Here is a 21,692-nt window from a genome sequence, read left to right as displayed (position 1 = left end):
ATGAAGACCATATTGAAAAAGTGTTTTTCAATTTTTTTCAAAGCATGAAAGTTACCGTAGTAACCTATACAATGAAAATGAAACGAGACCGATTATTGATAGTAGGAGTTTAAAAAAATCGCTTATATTCGTTGATTTATATTTTCAGAAACGTCACCGATTTCCAACGCTTCTGACTTTTTAGTGAATATCGAGAAAAACACAATAAATAATGGTTCAAAAAGTAAACGTATTTCCTTGTTTCACTCTAAAGGCTAAAATTTCATTTAGTAGCTTCTACGATTTCTATAAAAATTGATTAACTTGGAATTGAATGTTTCAATAAAGAATTGAAGAAAGAAGTAGAAAATTTAAATTATTCTTCCCGAATGTATAATCTTATTGTATATTCACCGAGACTTTTTCTGTAAAGATGGTGACCTGAAAGATAGAACAAACTTATCGATACAAGTAATCATGAATGTTAGGATACTGTGTACGAAACTGCTACTTCCAACTGAAGGATGACTTTTTTACTCAAGATGAGGGACTGACAATGGGATCGCCACTTTCACCGGTTATAGCCAACATATACAGGGTGTAACATAAGTACGTTAAAATATTCAAGTGACGTATTCCTGAGTTAATTTTAAGAAAAAAAGTCAATACGAACTTGTGTCCGAAAATGCTTCGTTTCGGAGATACTGGGTGTTGAAATTGAATTTTTTTGTTCGCATTTCGAAAACAACTCTTGCAAAAAATGAGTAATTTGCACGAATCTCGGTAACCGAGGTTTTTTTGACGTGGGAAATCATAATTTCGTATTAATTTTCATGTAACATCTAGAGGGCGCTGCGTACGCTGTCATTATTTATTTCAAATCGCCCTAACTTTTCTGACAGTAAACTTTTGGTACTTTTCATGAAAAAACCTAATTCCCACACCTTTTCCAAGTAAAAAAGGTACACTTCCTCTAAAACGCTGGAGGTGATCGTTTTCGAGATATACACAATTTTCTATATCGATGCATATTACTTTATAGCCAAATTTGATTTCAATAATTTCTGTCACTCTCCGCTTGCAAATTAAGTTAATTAAATCGAGTAGGCTATGGAAGTTTGTTTATAAAAATAGAAGTTCGCTGTCACATTTTTAACTATTAATTGACAAATTCACAGTTCGGAGTTCGGATACGAAACGAGCCGAAGGCGAGTTTCGTATGGTATATGCGAGTGTATTAATAACCATTACATGAGAGTTGCATACGCTATTTTTTCTAAACCCGATAAATAATGAAAAACTATAAAAATAATTATAAAATAAAGAAAGAAATGAAAAAAAAATGACAATAAAAGGATTCGAACAGGCGTCTTGCAAAGCCGTCAAGATCGAAGTCAACTCCTTAGCTCGCTACGCCACAAGGTACCTTAATAAGTTTTTCGAAATTAATAAAATATATCATGCATATGTCAAATAGAAAAAGTAATTATGACAAAATAAGTATTTAAAAATATAATGTTAGGTAGATATGTACTCACTTTTATAAATAAGTATATTTCATCGGGTGCTTCGTCGATAAACGTTTTTAATTGTTCAGGTGAAAATATTTTTGATTTTTTTCCAACATATCCTTCGGACTTTCGCTTTAATAAAGCTTGTAGCTTCTTATATTTTGAAATGTCTATATTATGGTTGATGTTTATCAACGATTTTATTATTGAGTAATGTGTCCATATACTAGATGATTTCATAGTTTCCATCAATTCTTGGAAATAGGCAATCAAAACATTTTCCGAGAATGTCGAAATATTATTTGTATTTCTCCAGTCCATAAACCGTTGATATAGTTTTTCGTACACTTTCTTAGATTTTTGGGGTAAAAGATTTTTTGTTGCATTTTCTGCTTTCTCCGATATGTGTGGAGGAGTCGATGGTATTCCTTCTATATCGCTGTTTTCAGACATTTTGATAATATAGGTAGGTAATATGAAAACTGATTTTGACAAATAAAGCAATCAGTTACTTAGGTTAGAATCTAGGACAAACAAAGGAACAGGATTCTTGATTGAAAAATTATGGGTTTCTATTGGTTGATAATCTGTATCATTATGAAAAATCTGTATCATAATGGATATCATTATGAAACGGATTATGGTCATATAAGTGTATTAATAGAGTACGGGTGTAGAAAAAGTGGTTTTTTGGTACCATGCCCGACTTTACGAATGCTGAAATAGCTGATATGGTGTTTGCATACGGCTTGGCTGACGGAAATTCAAGCGAGGCCAAACGCAGGAAAGGTATCCCCAACGCGTGACTCACAATTTTCTATATCGATGCATATTACTTAGCTCCTACGGCGCTAAGTGACGTTGATGAGAACATTACAAAAACTAAGTATGTGGTGGATCTCGTCAAAATGAACAACTTTTTCTATAACATGTTTATCGAAGAATGATTCGTTTTCGAAATACAGATTGTTAAAATTTTTCAAAACATGGTAGGTTTTTGTCATAAGTTTTTGCAATTTTAGTTATTTTCATCAAACTTTATATGCAGTATACCCGTACAGACTTCTTCTAAATTGAGCATTATCGAACTGCTTATTCAATCTAAATTAAAAAAAAATTGTCAGGTTCAATTAGTCAAAAAAAAATTCGGAGGAGTACTATGTTATTTATTAGGAAAATAAACATATAAAATTTGAACGAAACAACTATTACAACAACTGTTCAACGTGACGACCCCCCAACAGTAATATGTGCTTCTGCCTCATCAAAGAATTCCGCACCCGTTGAAAAATGCCTGGAGTGTTTTTTATCGTTTCGCAGCAAGCTATGAAGCGATCCCTCAACATTTCCTCGTTTTCAATGGGGCTAGCATGAACTAGTGATTTTAGGTGTCCCCAAAAGAAAAAATCGCCGGATTGAGGTCCGGTGATCTCGGGGGCAACGCTCAGTGCCTCCTTTTCCTATCCATCGTTGAGGATATGCTACGTCTAAAAAATTCCTTGCTATCACACTAAAATGAGCTGGAGCTCCATCGTGCATAAACCAAGAGTGATTTCGGAGACCAATGGGAACATTTTCCATAAGTTGAGGAAGCTCGTGTTCCAAAAAAATGTAAGTAAGCATCTCCATTCAAACGTAAGGGGAGAAAATAGGGCCCAATTAAATAATCTCCAATTATGCCTACCCATACATTACAAGAGAATCTGTCTTGGAAATGAGTTTGTGTTGTCGCATGTGGGTTATCTTCCGCCCAGTTGTGGTTGTTATGGAAGTTCATTCCATTTCTTGAAAAATGCCAGATGATGACAGTACTACCAACTGTCGAAAGCGCTCGCAGATAATTAATAGAAGATATAAAGCTTCAAATCCTTTTTGTAGAATTTATTATTGAAATATAATATATATATATATATATATATATATATATATATATATATATATATATATATATATATATATATATATATATATATATATATATATATATATATATATATATATATATATATATATATAGATTCTTTCAGGGATTTCAAATCAATTTATATCATATATATATATTTATATCAATGGAAGCCCGAACAAATGAAATATAAAAGCCACTAACCTAATCTATCGATTTTTGTACGTCTCTGTCTGCGGAGTATACATTTGTCTTGTTGGTTCTAGCTAAAGCGATTCCATATGCCCTGGATAATATAATATGTAGATTCTTGCCATCCTGAGGGATGTACAGGACCAATGATATTAATGGGTCTTTGCAGTAGTAGCAGTGGAGTGCCAGATAGTCTAAATGAAATGGAATGAGCATTTACCGCGGAATAAGGAAACGCTGTTATAGCTTTGAATTATAACTCTGTTGAAGTTAAATGTAACAAGAAACTGCTTTGTTTGTAAATATAGGGGTTATAAAATTATCTACAATATTCGCCTGGGATACTTTAAAAACAAAGTAAGTAGACTGTTCGGAAAATAAGGTAAAAATAATACCCTGGATGCACCAGCACATCAATCACCAATAAAAATATTGAGATAGTAATATAAAATGTTATGGAGAATCGTCAAATCATTATTAGAGACGTTGCTGAGGATGTCGGCATGAGAAAGTGAAAACAAAATGTTGTGAAGAATCGTTAAATTTATTATTACAGAAGTTCCTGAGGATGTTGGCATTTTCGTTGGCTCCACGACTGTGCAACGGCACGCGATTAGTAGTTTAAAATAAATGAAACACGTTGTCCAAGCCAGCATTTTGAATGACAAGTTTCGAGGTGAAAATATATTAATACCAAAAAACTCTATTATACCTACATATGTGCCAATTCATTTTAAGCGTTTGCAATTTCCAATTAGATTGGCATTGCCAATTACTGTTGATACGTCCCAAGACCAAACAGGAATAGGTAGAGGCTTGAATTTGAGCACGCCATGTTTTTCACACGGACAACTATACGTGGTATGATTTCGAGTGGGCAAATCATCCGGTTTGTTTGTTTTAGCTACACATGGATTAACGAAAATTATTGTACACACTAAAGCATGAAAGGATTAATATTATTTATAAGTGTTATTGTCCTGATAGAAATAATTTAGGTGTCAAAATAATGTTTGCTGGGTCAGCTAGTATGAATATAAATAGCGAAACCAAGTTTAAAATGCACTAACGTGAATTATGGAATCGATGCTGCATATCTAACTGACAAAGCGTAAGCGTTGAGCAATTGTGGACTATATAACATAAGCGGTGAGCTCTAGCGATTACCGGAAAATTTGGAAAATCACATGAAAATCGTTTATATAAAAACTACGTCCGTAGTAGTAGCTTGCTACTTTAGTAGTCGTGATTCCATGGACGCGCATCTCAATTTCGTTAACAGCAGTTGAAAGTGAAACGTTGCTTATGAAAGCTGAGTTCAGGTCTTTGAAACTTTCTATGGAGCGGTATCGAGTGCTCTTAAATTTATATGAGAATTGAAACTGTTTAAATCGCGAAGACAAATGATTTGATTGTCGATTCAATGATTATGATATTGAAGGAAAATATATACAATGTGAGGAAAGCAATTCTTAGCTTGAATGAACCAAAAATACACCCCCGTAGTTCCTCTATGAATGGAATTCTTAAGTTCATTGAAAAATAATGATAATCTTAGCCGCACATATGCAGAAGACTGTTATTCTTGGCTCACTTCGCTTGTTCAAGTTGAAGAAAAATCTCTTCAACATGCTTGAATTCGAGTTATAAGTTGTTTACAAGCATCTTATACACACGAATACTTACCGCAGTTGACCGAGTGTTCGAACGGATATATGAGCAGAGATGGTCGAAGAGAGGAGTCGCTGGTTGTAAAGAGAACCTGCTCATCGATAGATCCGTAACGCAGGACTTTATACAATATAGGCGTAACCTCTCTATGGCCTGGGTCGATTACCGTAAGGCAATTGATACAATATCGCATGAGCTCATCTTGAATTCGCTCAGATGCCTGGCGGTACCTGACAAATAGTGAGATACATTGAACAACTGATGCCACTTTGGCGAACTTGCTTCACTATAACATCTGGTCAAGCAAGAGTCCAAACAGGGTGGGTCACTTTCAGAAAGGGTGTATTTCAGGGTGATTTCCTCAGTCCCCTTCTCTTCTGTATCTCACTATTGCCATTATCCGTTGCGCTCAGAAATACTAGAGGGTATAACTGTGGCACCCCCGGAAACCTGAGGCACAAGGTCACCCATTTGTTTTATTTGGATGATCTTATACTTTATGCCTCCGGAGAGAAGTATATATCGGTCCATGAGGGTAGTGGAAGAGTACACGCATGCTATCGGTATGAAATTCGGGACAGAAAAATGTGTAATGGTCCATCTCAAAAGAGAACGATGCGGGGACTACGGAGAGGATGTGCCGGTCGTAGGTGGAAGCATCCTACACCATTTGGATGCTGGAGAGATGTATACTTACCTCGCAGTGGAACGACGCCTTTCACGAAAGGTAACAGAAGTGAAGAACTCTCTCCGCGGCAAATATCCTAAGGATAGATCTGGTCATTGGAACTGTCGGGAAAGAACAAAATTGCTTCAACAAATTTGCTTGCCGTTCCAATTTTATTCTACTCGTTTGAAGGAGTGAAGTAGACTTGGGAGGAGCTGTATCAACTCGACGTAAAGACCCGAAAAATGATGCGTCTCTATAGTAGTTTGCATCCCAAATTGTCCGTTTCACGGTTGTACTTCCCCCGATAACGAGGAGGCCGTAGACTTTTGAGTTTGGAGTGTCTACATGACAGAATGGTACTGGATACAGCCTGTGAAGTCATCAAGTCATCAGGAGTTCGGATCCCCTTCTCTGCATGGTCCGTGACCATGAAAGAGCAGGAATTGGAGCATTTATCTTTAGGGCAGCTGCCCGAGCAGCTGATGAAGTCGGTATAGTTTTCGACACTGAAAGAGGTGATCGAGTTGTCACCGAGTTGGAACCCGTTCAGCAAAAAACTCATATAAAAGCCTCACTTCTGCTGAAACACAAGGATAAGCCAATGCATGGGGTCTTCTTCAATAACATTGGAGACCTTGGCTTATCAAAGCGCCTGACTTTTGCTTTCCTCTGGTCGAGTGGGCCGAAGTCGGAAACTGAGGGGTTCACCATGGCTTGCCAGGATGGTGTCTTCAACACCTTAGTATACCGCAGTTGCGTGATGGGTACAGAGGTTCCAGACACAAGGTGCAGGACCTGCCGCGAGGCGCCTGATACCCTAATGCACTCGCTTCCAGCATGTCCAGCATATGCGGTCTTGAATAAATTCAACAACTGAACTGTTCCTCCACTTAACCCTGTATCAATATTGTCGTAGGACGATAGTCTTTTACGCAATATTATACATGGAAAAGGGATCCAAGTGATCGCACTAGAAATATTCTATGCATCTCGATGAACACGTACACTTCTGTTAACATTCGCTGACTTTTTTTGTCCTGAGAAAAAGTTGTATTTTTTCTTGAATTAACAGGGAATGTGTAATCGAGTGTTAAAGGAATTATTCATTAAAAGTTCTTTCATATATTCAAATTCGTTCCCGGGAATGATTTAGCATATTTCTCATATCAATTTACATAGTAAATATGTTTCGAAAGCCGTCCGACGAAAGAATGAATAAAACATTCCAAAACGTGGATGACGCTTAATTGAATGGAGCAGAGAGAAAATTGTTTGGAAATGTTTCTTCAATTAAAAACGAGGGGATGAAAGTGATGAGACGGAATATGCAAATAAAAATGACTGCACTGAAGGGTGTGTCATACTCGCGGACCTCGGATATCACTCTTCTGAGACACAATTCAATTGAATCCGTGATGTAATTTGAAGAAATTGGCAACTGAAGGAAAATAGACATATGCACATGCATCAGTCTTTTTCGAATTCCCTTTTTCCTTCATTTATGACTTAGTAGCCCCAAGAAATTGAATAGGTTAAGGCTGTGGGTTCTTTTTGTTAGTGTTACGGTTAATAATCAACAATATCTATCATTGGTAGGTACCGAGTGCCACCAAGATTTAGCCAAAGCCTCGGTAGATAATAACATTATCCTGAGGTGGGTTAAAGGGCAAAACAGTAGTAAAGTTAATCGCATTGCCTACTCTCTAGCCAAGGAAGCGGCTAGACTAAGAATTTTCAGGACCCAGTGACTAAGGGGTGAGCCCATTGGTAAACCTGAATCCTGTTTATAGAATTCGTTGTTGAACTGCAAAAACTGCAGTAACGTTAGTTGCAATTAAAAGTGGTAGAAAACATAGAATTTTTCATTTCTTTTTTCATTATGATCTCCTACCACGTAGTAACGGCTACATCCATCAATTTATAGGTTGGCTGTTGTTCACAAATATGACTTCAGTAATTCTGTCTGAAGAGTCAGTCTGAAGAGTCATAAAATTAAATTTGAAGTCATGTTACGGTGACGAATAGAATATGGGAATGAGTATCGCCGTTGTGTCGTCAATGTTCATTTCAGGAACTAATCGCGATTTGAATGTTGAAATTCGATATTGGTGCGATTACAATCAATTAAAATTTTGGTATCTGTTTAAAATGTGGCGTCCTTGAACAAGTACTAATGGTAATAACGAGTGTGATAACAACACAGACTTTTTTCAGTGTAGTGATTCTAATAGTGATGATGAACAATGCTAAAAAGAGATACCAGTGAATGAGATTCGGATGCATTTGAATATTGAAATACAGAGAGTATGTTTCAATGTGTATAAGAATCTACATCTCAAGTTTAGTTTCGAGGGAAACAAACTATTACAAGCAACATTAGATTTGACCGAATTTCTTTTCTCAACGGTACGTAAAATAGTCAAAAACAAACCTTATGAACGCAGGACGCGATGTCATACAGGATTACCAAAACCTTTAGATGTTCGTCTAATGAAATCTTTGAAAAAAACAATATACGACTGTTACAAAAGCAATGAGACTCCTACAACTGAAATCATAAGGAAGAAATTGAATACTTTCTGCCATAACGTGAGCTGTTGTGACAAAACTTTTCAGAATTGGATAAAGAAACTAAGATTCAGATTTAAAATAATGAACAAACGTCAAGCAGTTATGGAAAGTAGAACAATAGTGGAATTGCGTATCAAATAATCAGAACAATTAACTGAATATAGACAAGAACAACGTCAAATTTTCTATTTGGATGAAACTTGGTATGACACTCACGATACAGTTACGATAGGGTGGATTGATGGTTCAAGAATGTGTACGCCTAACATGTCTGCAAACAAAGGATCGCGAGTAATCATTGTGCATTGCGGAGGAAGTAAAGGATGGGTTCCGAATTCTTTGAAAGTATGTGAAAAAAAAAAAACTTGTGGACTGCAATGTTGGTTATCATAAGAACATGAAAGATAAGATTTTCGAGGAATGGTTTGAAAACACATTGATCCTAAATTTGGATGAGAATAGTGTAATAGCTAATTTAAGAAGAAATATCTAATGTCACCGAAGAAGACTGGCAGAAAAGGTTAAAAAAGTAATTCTAGTTGAAAAAGACTATATGGAGATTGGAAACTTCCATAATTCCATAATAATGGTGAAAATAAATTCATCATTGATTTCAATGACGACACTGCTAGTGTAACAGAGAATATGGAAGAGGAATTATCAGAAGCTTTCGAAGAAGTGTTTTTGAAGCGATATTTCGATTCGATATATATATATATATATATATATATATATATATATATATATATATATATATATATATATATATATATATATATATATATGAAATCTAGAAAGGTTAATGCAGTCAAGCTGCTGGAAAATAATTCCATGAAAATCAAAAAATTAATAGATAAGTACTCTTTGATCATTCCCAAATTGATTTCAATTCAAGAGCCACCGGTATACAGCTGTTTCAGCCTATTGGGCATCGTCAGTACCGGGCAGGCGGTCCTCGATTGAAGACAAAATGAGAAAAAACCAAGAAAGTACTCGATAAAAATAGCTGCGTAAACGCGAGCGAAACATAAGTGGAACCACCTATTGGTGTGACACCCAAGTCAACTTGCCAAGTTTTTTATGTCAGTATTGGTGGTTTGACCAATCAACCGACAACTGCGGTAGCAGAAATTTGGGAAGCTAACCTGAAATGCCATCAGAAAACGAACCCACAAGTTTCTAGAAAAGATATGTAATCTAGAAAGATTAATGCAGTCAAGCTGCTGGAAAATAATTCCATGAAAATCAAAAAATAAATAGATAAGTACTCTTTGATGAATTGAAGGGGTTATATTTTTAGGAGTGATTAATTTTTGGAAAAGAAAGTTTTTGGCTTTCTACTACTCCATCTTATACAAAAAAAAGGGATGAGAGAATCTTCTAAAGAAAGGAAGGAAGTAATCAATTTGAAAATAAGTAACTCCATACATGGATGTGTAGATCATGCAAAGAAGTAACTTCCAGACACAAACTGAAAGAAAGTCCTCCTGAAACAGCTACTTTCATATAAACATTGAATTACACGAAAGAAAAAATTCTCTCGAAACAAATACTTCTATATGAACACTGAATTATACAGAAGATACTTTTCTCTACTCAGTTTGTATATCAAACATTCATTCCCATATTGATTTCAAATTGGTCAAACCACCAACACTGACATAAAAACTTGGCAAGTTGACTTGGGTGTCACACCAATAGGTGGTTCCACTTATGTTTCGCTCGCGTTTACGCAGCTATTTTCATCATATACTTTCTTGGTTTTTTCTCATTTTGTCTTCAATCGAGGACCGCCTGCCCGGTACTGACGATACCCAATAGGCTGAAACAGCTGTATACCGGTGGCTCTAATTTCTCAGTCACCTGTATAAACGAAATATTTATTACATATATTACTAGTTGTTGTCCGCGGCTTCGCCCGCGTAGAATTTGGTAGTTGCAGTACTAATTAGTACTATGTTGCTGTATCGCCACTGTTCCATTGTTTTGACATAATCAGAATCAACGAACTTAGGTGTGCGCAGTGTTATAGAATAGTGCTTTTAAAAATTGTTCTGCAGCGCCATCTAGTGGCGAGTTACAGAAAAATTGATAGTTTAAAAACCTTCTCTATGAAAAAATACTTATACATGTCAAGTTTCATCACGATCGGTAGATGTAGAAGTTTATCACTCACCAACCAACCAACCAACAAACATCCATTTTTATATATTAGATTATATATATTTTTATTATATATATTATATAGTTATTATGGTTCTTATATAAACAGAAATGATTATTGAATAACAAAATTAGTTAGCTCCCTGACTATAATAGTGAAGGGGAGCTGTTGGAAGGTAGGTGGCATTATATCATTTACTTGAGGTATACTAGTGTTGTTTTGGTTTGTTTGAAGGTGATTGACAATGTTTCGTGATGAATTTCACTAGTTCGGACTTCCATTGTCTAATATATAAAATGATTTGAAATCCCTGAAACAAGTAAAAAAGAATAATTAAAAAGAATAGTTGAAAATAACAATTATATTAAGCAACAATAAACCTGAAATGAAATGATAGTGAAATAACCTACAAGTAAAAAATATAATAATTGAATAAATGAAAATTAAAGGAATGCAAAAAGAAAATAATAAAATAAAAAAATAAAAAAGTGTAGAGATTCCAAGTCACGTTAGTTCACGACGTTTCGATTGTTGGTATCTACAATCGTCTTCTGGTGATGACTGGACTGATTCCTCCGAGAGATGACTATTTTATAGGTCGTTGAAATACTTTCACTTCCTCTACTTTCCATTTTCCGCTTCACTGATTCCGTGAGAGATGACCGATTTGGCGGGAGTTGGTCATTTTTCGTTTGATGATGGGTTTCCATATGTTTCGTATATCTACGCTGGCCTGGCTGAATACGTTGTTGGACAACATGTATGCGGCTTCCTTAAATTTTCTCCTGAACCAATGTTCCTCTCTGTGCAAGATCTCAGCTTGGGACCACTCGATGTTGTGTTGATGGGTCCAAACATGGTCTGCTATTCCTGATTTGCTGGTTTCTCCTCGTTGTGTGTGCTTCTTGTGCTCGGCAATGCGAACATTCAATGGCCTCTTAGTTTCACCAATATAGGATTTTCTGCACTCACAGGGTATCCGGTAAATGCAATTCTTGGAATCGCAGTCCGCGTTTGGGGGCCTGGTTTTCGTGAGGCTGCTACGGATAGTGTTACCGGATCTGAAACAGGTTCTAATGTTGTCCAACAACGTATTCAGCCAGGCCAGCGTAGATATACGAAACATATGGAAACCCATCATCAAACGAAAAATGACCAACTCCCGCCAAATCGGTCATCTCTCACGGAATCAGTGAAGCGGAAAATGGAAAGTAGAGGAAGTGAAAGTATTTCAACGACCTATAAAATAGTCATCTCTCGGAGGAATCAGTCCAGTCATCACCAGAAGACGATTGTAGATACCAACAATCGAAACGTCGTGAACTAACGTGACTTGGAATCTCTACACTTTTTTATTTTTTTATTTTATTATTTTCTTTTTGCATTCCTTTAATTTTCATTTATTCAATTATTATATTTTTTACTTGTAGGTTATTTCACTATCATTTCATTTCAGGTTTATTGTTGCTTAATATAATTGTTATTTTCAACTATTCTTTTTAATTATTCTTTTTTACTTGTTTCAGGGATTTCAAATCATTTTATATAATAGACAATGGAAGTCCGAACTAGTGAAATTCAGTGTTGTTTTGGTTTGTTTCCGGGTTTTGCCTTTGTCTTCTATGGTCATAATCTCCAATCGTTTCGACTGAAACTGCTGCAATCATCTTCAGTGGAGTGTTTGAAGAACTCTTCTTGACGTTTGAAAATTTGTCGAGGTGTTGAAAATAAAGGTTTGGTGATGAGATAAAACTCCAGTAATATTCATTACTACACCAAAGGTTCCAAACAGTGCATCACAAGAACATAGTAGGACATAATATCCTGAATTATACTCCAAATATTCCCATTTTTAACTCATGTTTATTAGATTGAAGATTCAGGTCACTCTTTTTGGAAACCACCTTCGAAGAAATTACCACCGTAAATTATCTGGAACGACCCACAATAATAAAATTCGTGTAACTCACAGTTATCGCTTGATCGTGTTTGGTATTCAGCGGCAATCTTTCGATCTTGATTCCGGAAAAACTCCGTAATAAACATAAACTTCTTTATTGAAGAGAGTTTTATGAAAAGAACGCGACTGCCGTAAAAGTCTCCCGCACGAATTTCATTCGAAGAATGTGAAAATGGAAGGGATAATTGGATCACATATAATCAGAATTTCCTCCCCAGCACTTCAGAAATGGCAAATAAAGGGAAGCATGTGGTTAAAGATCTTTTACGATCCGCAGGAGTACGGTTACGTAAACAGACTTACCCTCGTTAAGAATACAAAACACTCCTGAGCCTCAAAAGTAAGGGAGGATTTATAATTATATTAGCGTTTGGTGTTCGTGAGGTGACTCGTGTGTGAGGATCATGTAAAAATTCCGGAAAATTGTTTATGAAGTCCCGCTTAGACATGAGGTTATCCTTGTAATGTGTTGATACCAGCTTGTTGATAACTCTCTACTTAATATTTATGGCAATCCAGGATATGTCTTGGTTGTCATGGATAGATAGATAGACATTTATTGATCATACACCAATTTACATCGAATTGATAAGTCAAAAACAGAACAATGTTGAAATAATAAAACACTTTAAAAACCTTTTCAAACCAAGCAACAACTGAAAGTAGGTAGTACACATTATTACACTGTTCATTGGCAGTCCGAAATGAATTGTGAAATACTATAAAATGCCCTAGATAACAGATAACATTCCTATTTTGTTTTGAATCTGAACAGGTTTGGCTGATTCTTCAAGTCATCATGTAGCATGTTAAAAAAGAGCCGCAGCATATTTCGATGATTTTTTGTAAGTCGAGTAGTTGACAATTTCCAATCTGAATTGGTGTCTTTGACGGGTTGAGTAGTGGTGGACAACCGCATTTTGAATAAAATTGTTTTTATGAATGTAGGCAAGTATTAATAATTTATATAAATAGATACTCGTGAATGTCAATATTTTCTTCTTTGAAAACATCTCTGCAAGATTCTCGAAAACCCAAGTGGAATATCTATCGTATGACTCTTTTTCTGTTCTATGAAGACTCTGCTGCTGCAGGTAACGGAACCATAAACTATGATATTATGACTAATAGAAGAATATACCAATGTATAGTAAACGCTCATGAGACCTTCTTCATTTAAACAGCTCTTTAAATTTCTCAACGCAAAGAAGTGTTTATACAAGGGGGAACATAGTTACCAAATGCATTTGTCCCATTTGAGGTTTTCGTCGACGATTGTACCTAAAAACTTGGAGCTACTTTGAAATGTGATTGATGAACTGTTTGTATTCAGGTTTTCACCGATGGCTCTTCCCGTAGTCGATATGAGGAATTGAATAGCAACAGTCTTCGAGTAGTTTATTATTAAATTGTTCTTCTGACACCACTGGTCGAACTGATTTAATACGTTTTTTGTATTAGCTACTAGTTCACCTCTGTTAGGCCCAGATATAAAAATTGAGGATTCATCTGCGAACATGTAAACTTTTCTCTAACATGTTCGGGAAGGTCTTTTATAAATAACAAATAAATCAGTGGACCCAGGACGTTACCGTGAGGGACTCCTGAGTCCACTAAGAATTCATCAGATGTTTTATCATTCACTCTAACTATCAGTTTTCTCCCTTCTAGGAATGAAAGGAACCAGTCCTCTATTTTTCCACGTATACCGAGTGCATACATTTTTGTCAAGATGAAATTGAAGTTTAGAGTATTGAAGAGTGCACAGAGAAAACATTACCATCTGATCAACCGAATATCCATAGATTGGATGATATACTTTTTGCTAATCAAGTGAATTGCCGGGAATACAAGAACTCATTGGATTTCAATGTGTTATTGAAGTATTATACAGTGTGGCCCACGTGAAAGCGAGACACCTCCCTAAAATTTGCATCTTTTCTCCGATTTCGAAGAACTTTATTTTGAATTATAGAGTTAAAAAAACTGTACTTCGGGATCAAATATCATTATCTTCATTCAAGAACCAGGGCCGGCTGCGAATATTTTTATAGGTTAAAATACAAGAAATCGTTTAAGCAATTTTTTTAGGAAAAATTTAAAATCACCATTGGACTGGGCGCTCTCTCAAATGATGTTATACCAAATTTCATTAAAAATATACCATAATAATAATTCTGTAGTCGAATCAAAATTCACATTGTATCATGATATACTCTTAACTGCACACGTCTTAAATGGTTTCCAAATCTTGGTGAGTCAGCCGTGAAACACCATGCGGATATGTAAAATGGCGCTATTTTCGTTTGGCACTGTTGTTGTCTATGATTGCTGCTGTCAAAAACTGTATTGAAGCAGTAACGTCAGATTAGACTCGATTAGTAAAAAAATAATTTGTAAAGCGGTAGAAATTTGTGATTTATCATGGGAGAACTGAGCGCGAGATAAAATTGAACTTGTGCGCCTTGTCGGATATAATGCTTTTTCGGCAAGAGAAGCTGACAGAGAATTTCATAACAGACATCGTACTGCTGCTCACTTCCAGTGAGCAGCAGTACGATGAACCGTATAAATTTTGTTCTCAATAAAACACGTTGTGTATCGAGGCATATGCTCAAAAACAGAAACAATCCACATCGTGATTGCAATATTTTCGTAATAACCCTCATTCGAGCTTGCGAACGGCTGGTTTGAACTTGAATATTCCTAGAGAAAATATGAGAGGATGTCTCGTAAAAAATAAAATCAAACCATTCGTAATAAAAATTGTACACACTCTGGAACCGGGAGACGAAAAAAGAAAGTTAAAATTCTCTTTGTGGACCCAAGGAGAATATTTGAACGATATAAACTTCTTCGAAACAATTTTGTTTAGTGATGAAGCTACGTTCACTACATATGGAGTAGTCTCGTTCCAAAATTCAAGGCACTTGTCTGCGGATAATACTAATTAGGTTATATACTTATATATAACTCAATATTCCTATAAAATAAATGTGTAGTTTGGAATAATCCATGATAAGATCATCGGTTCGTTTTCCTTTGAAAGTGATGTGGATGGAAATAGATTTTTAGACTTTTTTGAGAAATGAGTCTAGGGATGCAATATATAACTTACCAGTGCGGGATCGCCCGAATTTGAAGTTACAATCAGAAGGGTCTTTTGTACTACCCATTTATCATAAGAGAATGGCTAAATAGTAATTATGAAAATCGATGGATAGATCGAAATAGTCCTCACATTAAGTGGCCGCCACAATCACCGGACCTGACACCGCTAGATTTTTTTCTTTGGGGTGCTGTGAAGCAAAAAGTTTACAAGTTCAGACCGCAGTCAGTAGGAGAACTACGCATCAGAATATCTGCAGCTTGTGCAGAAATTACAACAGAACAACAGAGAAAAGTTATATTGTATATTAGAAGGAGGTATGATAAGATCATTACAATGAATGGCTGATTGGTTGAAACAACAAAAATTTGATGAACATTTATTTTTGTTTCTGTCTACAATAACTTGTTGAATATTGTTTTTCAATTGTTTCATTTGTCCAATGACTAATTGATCAGAATAAATATGTTCATTCGTTTATTCAATTTGCCATATTGTTATCACCAATTATTTGATGTTTATTTCCCTTTTCAGCCTATCAGATAATTGAATTATTTCATAATAAAAAGGTCTTTGATTCGACAGCAGAATTATTGATAATAAATATTTTTTGATGAAATTTCGTATACCACCATTTGAGAGGGTGCCTATAAAAAATTCGCAGTAGGCCTTGGTTTTTGTAGGAAGAAAATGATATTTGGTCTCAAAGTACAGTTTTTTGAGCTCTACAATTCAAAATAAAGTTCTTCGAATTCGGAGAAAAAATGCAAATTTTAGGGAGGTGTCCCGCTTAAAAGTGGGTCACACTGTATATGATTGAAAGTTACTAATATGTTTTTCAGTCATATTTGAGAGTACCATCAGCCATTTTAACTTATGCTCAGTTTGAAAGACTGAAAACTGTACCTCAGGTTGAGAATAAGAAAATTTCAATTTTCACTATAACCGACGTGCAAAAATACATGACATTTAAAGATCTTTATAAGATGGAGAAGTATATGATATTCATTTCTTGACAGGCAAATATTTTGGGGTTGAATAGAACGCTCGATTCGAAAAAATTAGAGAAATATCGAACTAAAACAAATATTCAAGTACCATTATTCTCAGGTAACTTCTGTAAACATACCAATAATTTCGGCTATCCCTTTTCATAACAACTGAAATTTAATTAGCAACAATTTCGAGAGGTTGATTATTAATTTTGTTTTCAGGCACTTCAAACTGAGGCTCTACCCAGACGACGGGGTGTTTGCTGAAGATATTTCGTTCGAATCAACAAACGGTCCGATCGATTTCGATCAGGGGGTTGTTTACAGTGGAACTTTAGAAGGTAAGCTTATTTTGAACAGTGCCGTTCATGACTTGTGCATTATTGCAGGATATGTTGAACGAAAGTTGTGGATGAATACAGTTTTTTATCGACCTTTTTTGGGGTTTCTTATCTCCCACAATCTGAAAAAGTGTAATGAAGAAAATACAAGTTCAGCCCGATATGTTACTGCTATAGAGGAAAGAGTCTAGAAGTAACCTTATCTGCTAATGTTAAAACGTTTTGTCACGACATAATACTTGAAGTTACCCCCATGGGGTATGCGTACCCCAGTTTGGGAACCACTGGGCATAGTTAATCATTTTTAGAAAAACAACTTTCAATTTGTTAATTCACTAGTATCACAACAGATGCTAACATCTTCCAAAATTATCAATATCGGAACTTCCAAACGATCGCGAGATGACTTTCATTGAAAAATAAAAGGATCAAGTTTACACACTTTCAACGCTTTCGAATATTGTCGAAACTACGGTCCTTTGTCTGTGCTATCTTCTCTGAAAACCATAATTTACACGCTCCTTCGATCGCAATAACCCAATTACACTCAACATATTGCAGAATCTTGAACAATATTGATGATACAATTTCTTGTTACTTCCTGCCCGTGTGGAGAATTTCACTGCTATGGTCAAGACGGCAAAGGTATAGAAATAGTTAGCATATTGCTATTTCGAAACATTGGAAAGATTTTGTTATTCGTCTTGATATTTGATATAAAGAAGGGTGAGGTTTTATTCTATAGCTTTGTTTATTTGGTTCGCTTTTTGAGTAAGTTTTTCCAATAACCATTTTTTTTTCACAATTTTTTATCTTCATTTCCTTCTGAGTTTGCAGCTTCTCCCTCTCCCTTGTTTTGGTTCAGTAGCAATTTATTTTTCACAACAAAATTAATTTGTTTATGAATAGATTCATTCTGATTTTAGACTTATTAAAAGTAATTAGTTACATCAAGCCATAGGACTTATCGATGTTGAACACATTCTTAAAATAGTTTCGAATTATTTGCTATTTTTTAGTTTGTATTGCTAGTTATTACCTTGCTGAACGACTGTCTGGCCATGAATTTGTTCAGTTTCTGGTCTTCCGTCATATCTTTGTGGGAGAAACTGTGGAGTTGCATTTTCTCCACGTTATCATTTGTTGATTTCACCCAATTTTAAATGAATGACCCTTTACTAGTTTGTGTTTTCGTTTCTTCGTCTTGTTTTGAATAAATGGAGACACCACGGCTTTCAAGTTCAGTTTTTTCAATTTCTGCTAAGCGTCTTTCCTTTTCAAGTTCAATTCTCAAGTATCTGCGTCGAATATATTTACTACTTGGAACTTTGCTACTTCCAGGAACTTTAATTGATATCTCTAGAAGTATTTAAGTATTTCTTCCTTTTTACTTTCAAATTCTGCCGGGATTTCTTGTTTTTCCATATTTTGCAAATGTAAGGTTTTAGATGGGTCATGGATTTGACTGCCGTTGTCAAAAATTGTTGGTATTTTTGCCACTTCTTAAAGGTACTTCCACTTCTTAAAGGTACAGAACGTGAAGCAGACATCTTCCACAGGATTGTTCTTATTGAAAACTCGAAGGACCATTTATGTATCTGGAGTTGATTGTACTTTTCTACTTGGTCAAGACTTTGGTTTTGTTTGATATGTAGAAATAAGAAGATCATTTTTTGTACCGTCAACAACAACTTTTTATTTTCAAATCACACTCTCAATTGTTATACAGGATCAAACAGGAAAATTGACACAAACATACTATAAAGTTGAATAAACAAGATTAACAATAATAAACGTTTTAAATTAAACTTCCCCAGGAACACAGGTAATTGTTTTTTTAATTCATAATTTTTTCATCTCAATTCATGTCTTTAACGAAAACCTTATCGGCAAATTAATTGCCCCAGCAAATTTCCTGAAACTCTTCATTGAATATTGTGGACATGGAAAAGGTATGTTTTGATACAGTTACGAATCTTCTTGTTGAATGAACGAATGAACTATCTTATGATGAAATATATCGAATGTGGCGGATTGTGGTAACAGATTATTATCAGAAGTCAATGAAAAATTAAAATTCCTAACAAAAATGTTCAATCCAAAACAAAAATTAATGAAGAAATAAAAGAATTATTGACCTGTTGCACATTTCGAATTCATTTTACATATCTGTTAGATACCACAAGGTACTCATAAATGGAACATTTATCTTTCAGAAAATACTTCAAATTTATACAACAACTAAGTGAACAGTATGCCTGTTTTTCAACTGAGTAAAGTTCTCCATTACCAGTTTTATTTTTCCAGATTGTGGAAGTCCCCAAAAAGTTCGATAAAAATGTTCAACACCGTATTTAGTTTCACATGAAATTATTTGTATGTCAATCTCATTAAAAGTCATTAATGAATATTTCAGTGGACATATTCAAAAAATGAATCATTACAGATGAACTGATGTTTATAACGGTGGATGATTATATATTATTAGAGTCGTTCATTATCTCTAGAACGATGGAATAGAGGCTTGTATAAATATAATGTACTTATGAACTAGGACAATGAATGGACGAAAGATGGACGATTTGTACCAGTTCATCGGAATTCATGTCAACATGCCCAACAGCAACAGAAAGGCTGAGTACATCTTTCATCTGGAACTTGATGGTGGCCTTGACCTCGTCAATCTTCTGAGTCTGAGTCATTGACTCTTGATGCGAGACAAGACCACGGAACTTGCCGGCTTTGTTTAGACCGGGCCCCAACAGCCTAGGGATCTGCTCGATGAGGGCATCATAAGCAATGAAAACATCATACTTCTTTGGCAGTTTCTTGACAAGTTTTTTGTGTTTGTTCAGTTTCTTCAAGGCTTCCACGTCCATGAAGGGTACTCCATTTGCCTTAGCTTCATCACAATGCTGTTGATCTCCAAGGACACATACTTGCATTTTTGGACGAGGTATGTGCTTCAATTTGACGGTTCCACTGAAACGCTTGTCCTTCTGGGGAACGTAGTTTTTCAGACCGATTCGGATTTTCACAGTCCCCAAAAAGTTACCCTGATATTCATGAAATTCAGAATGTCATCTTCATTTCTTTCAGGTTTGGAGACCAGCTCCCCTACCCTTTCGACTGATTGTTGGTCTTGAGAAGGACCAATGGGTTCATGACTGATTGATGACGGCATGAAGTCCTTAGACATCGGTGCCGCCCTTCACGGGATACCCCTACCTGGCTGGGGTGGGATGGATGAGAAAGTTATTCATCCGTTAACGGGGGACATGAGGGCCTGATTCGACAGAGTGTCGGGGCCTTCTATATCGGGAGGGGTCGTCTACAGCATAATCTGTGGCTTCCCTAACTAACGGGTTTTCATGAGTTTCCGTTCTTTCAAAAACTCTCTCATTCCCCGACTGGATGGACTGCCGAATGGAAGGCAGCTGCAAATCTCTGCGGATGGCTTCATTCCGCACGAACCAAGGAGCATTCACAACCATCCTAATTAGCTTATTTTGCAACCTTTCCAAAATGGAAATGTTGGACGGAGCCGCTTGTCCCCAGAAGCCTGAAGCATACATGATGACAGGCTTGAACATCGTGTTATAGATCATGATTTTGTTCTTCGTGCTCATTTTTGATTTTCTGTTGATCAGAGGGTACAGATTGACTATCCGACCCTCGATCTTAGACTTAACGTACTTGATGTGCGGGTTCCAAGTGAGCCTACGGTCTATTAGAAGGCCGAGGTACTTTACCCGCGCTTGCTAGTCAATCTCCCTTCCAGAGATTCTCACTTTTCTGGCCGGAGAAGATAGTAATCTTCCCATGGTTATCGTCTGAGTCTTTTCCGGGTTTACTCGGATCTTCCAATCGAGGTACCAGCGCTCGAGGTCGTCCAATGCACGTTGCATGTAGACGACGCCGAGCTCTCGACCCATGGAAGATGAGAGAAGAGCCGTGTCATCGGCGTACAGGGATATCTTCACTCGCTCGGACCTAGGCAGGTCGCCGGTGTAGAGTGAAAACAGCGTCGATCATGAAATTCAACAGATTTCTTTTAAATGTTAGTACTAACTGAAGAAGCAGGGAATACAATTAGACTAGCGCCCGAGACTGCTCAGCCCATGTCGTTCATAATATGTAAAAATGTATATTAGTGTTAATAGTTATGGTCGAAATGCGGCCTCTTCATTGAACTCTGGCTTCACACGAGGATTTGATTATCTGATCAAAGTTTGAACCAAGGTATGAAGTCAGAGATGAGAGGTATTTCCATCGAATTTAGTCTCAAGCTCAATACTCGTAGAACAACGATTTGGCTTATTACTCCTTGTCGAGATCAAGAGCTTTCTAAGCTTTCAGTTTCAATAGTCCAGGATTTTCAAACGCTAGAGGGACCAATGTGCTGGTGAAATGGCAGATTTCAGTATTATAAGTATTTTCTTATTAGTCAGTGGGCTATGCTTTAAGACAGGCAGTTAACAAATCTAAAGAACTGACGCCTATCAGAAAACAACTACTCCACTGGCTAATACCACGAACGGCGTTGGATTATATCCGACTGGCGTCAGTGCAGGAATCTTCACAGAACATTTCCTGCATATACAATGTGCTGGTGAAATTGCAGATTTC

The 21,692-nt window shown here is 36.1% G+C and overlaps 2 protein-coding genes across 3 annotated transcripts in view; one reads left to right on the top strand and one right to left on the bottom strand.

The window, feature by feature from the left end:
- LOC111507902 (disintegrin and metalloproteinase domain-containing protein 10) overlaps nt 1-21,692 on the top strand; it is a 415,889-nt gene that overhangs the window by 131,104 nt on the left and 263,093 nt on the right. For both annotated transcript variants that reach the window (XM_074182880.1, XM_074182879.1), the window contains exon 3: nt 16,945-17,063. In XM_074182880.1, the coding sequence (XP_074038981.1) occupies nt 16,945-17,063 (119 nt within the window). The remainder of the gene's footprint in view (nt 1-16,944; nt 17,064-21,692) is intronic.
- LOC111510555 (large ribosomal subunit protein uL1-like) lies at nt 19,607-20,112 on the bottom strand. The gene has a single exon (XM_074182830.1). It carries the CDS (start codon nt 20,006-20,008, stop codon nt 19,607-19,609), a length of 402 nt encoding a protein of 133 aa, XP_074038931.1. The 5' UTR covers nt 20,009-20,112.

Source organism: Leptinotarsa decemlineata, unplaced genomic scaffold (genome assembly GCF_025532065.1).
Source record: "Leptinotarsa decemlineata unplaced genomic scaffold, Ldec_3_MD MMD2_tig00026330_RagTag_RagTag, whole genome shotgun sequence".
NCBI classification, from domain to species: Eukaryota; Metazoa; Arthropoda; class Insecta; order Coleoptera; family Chrysomelidae; genus Leptinotarsa; species Leptinotarsa decemlineata.
This window is presented reverse-complemented; position numbering and strand designations above follow the sequence as displayed.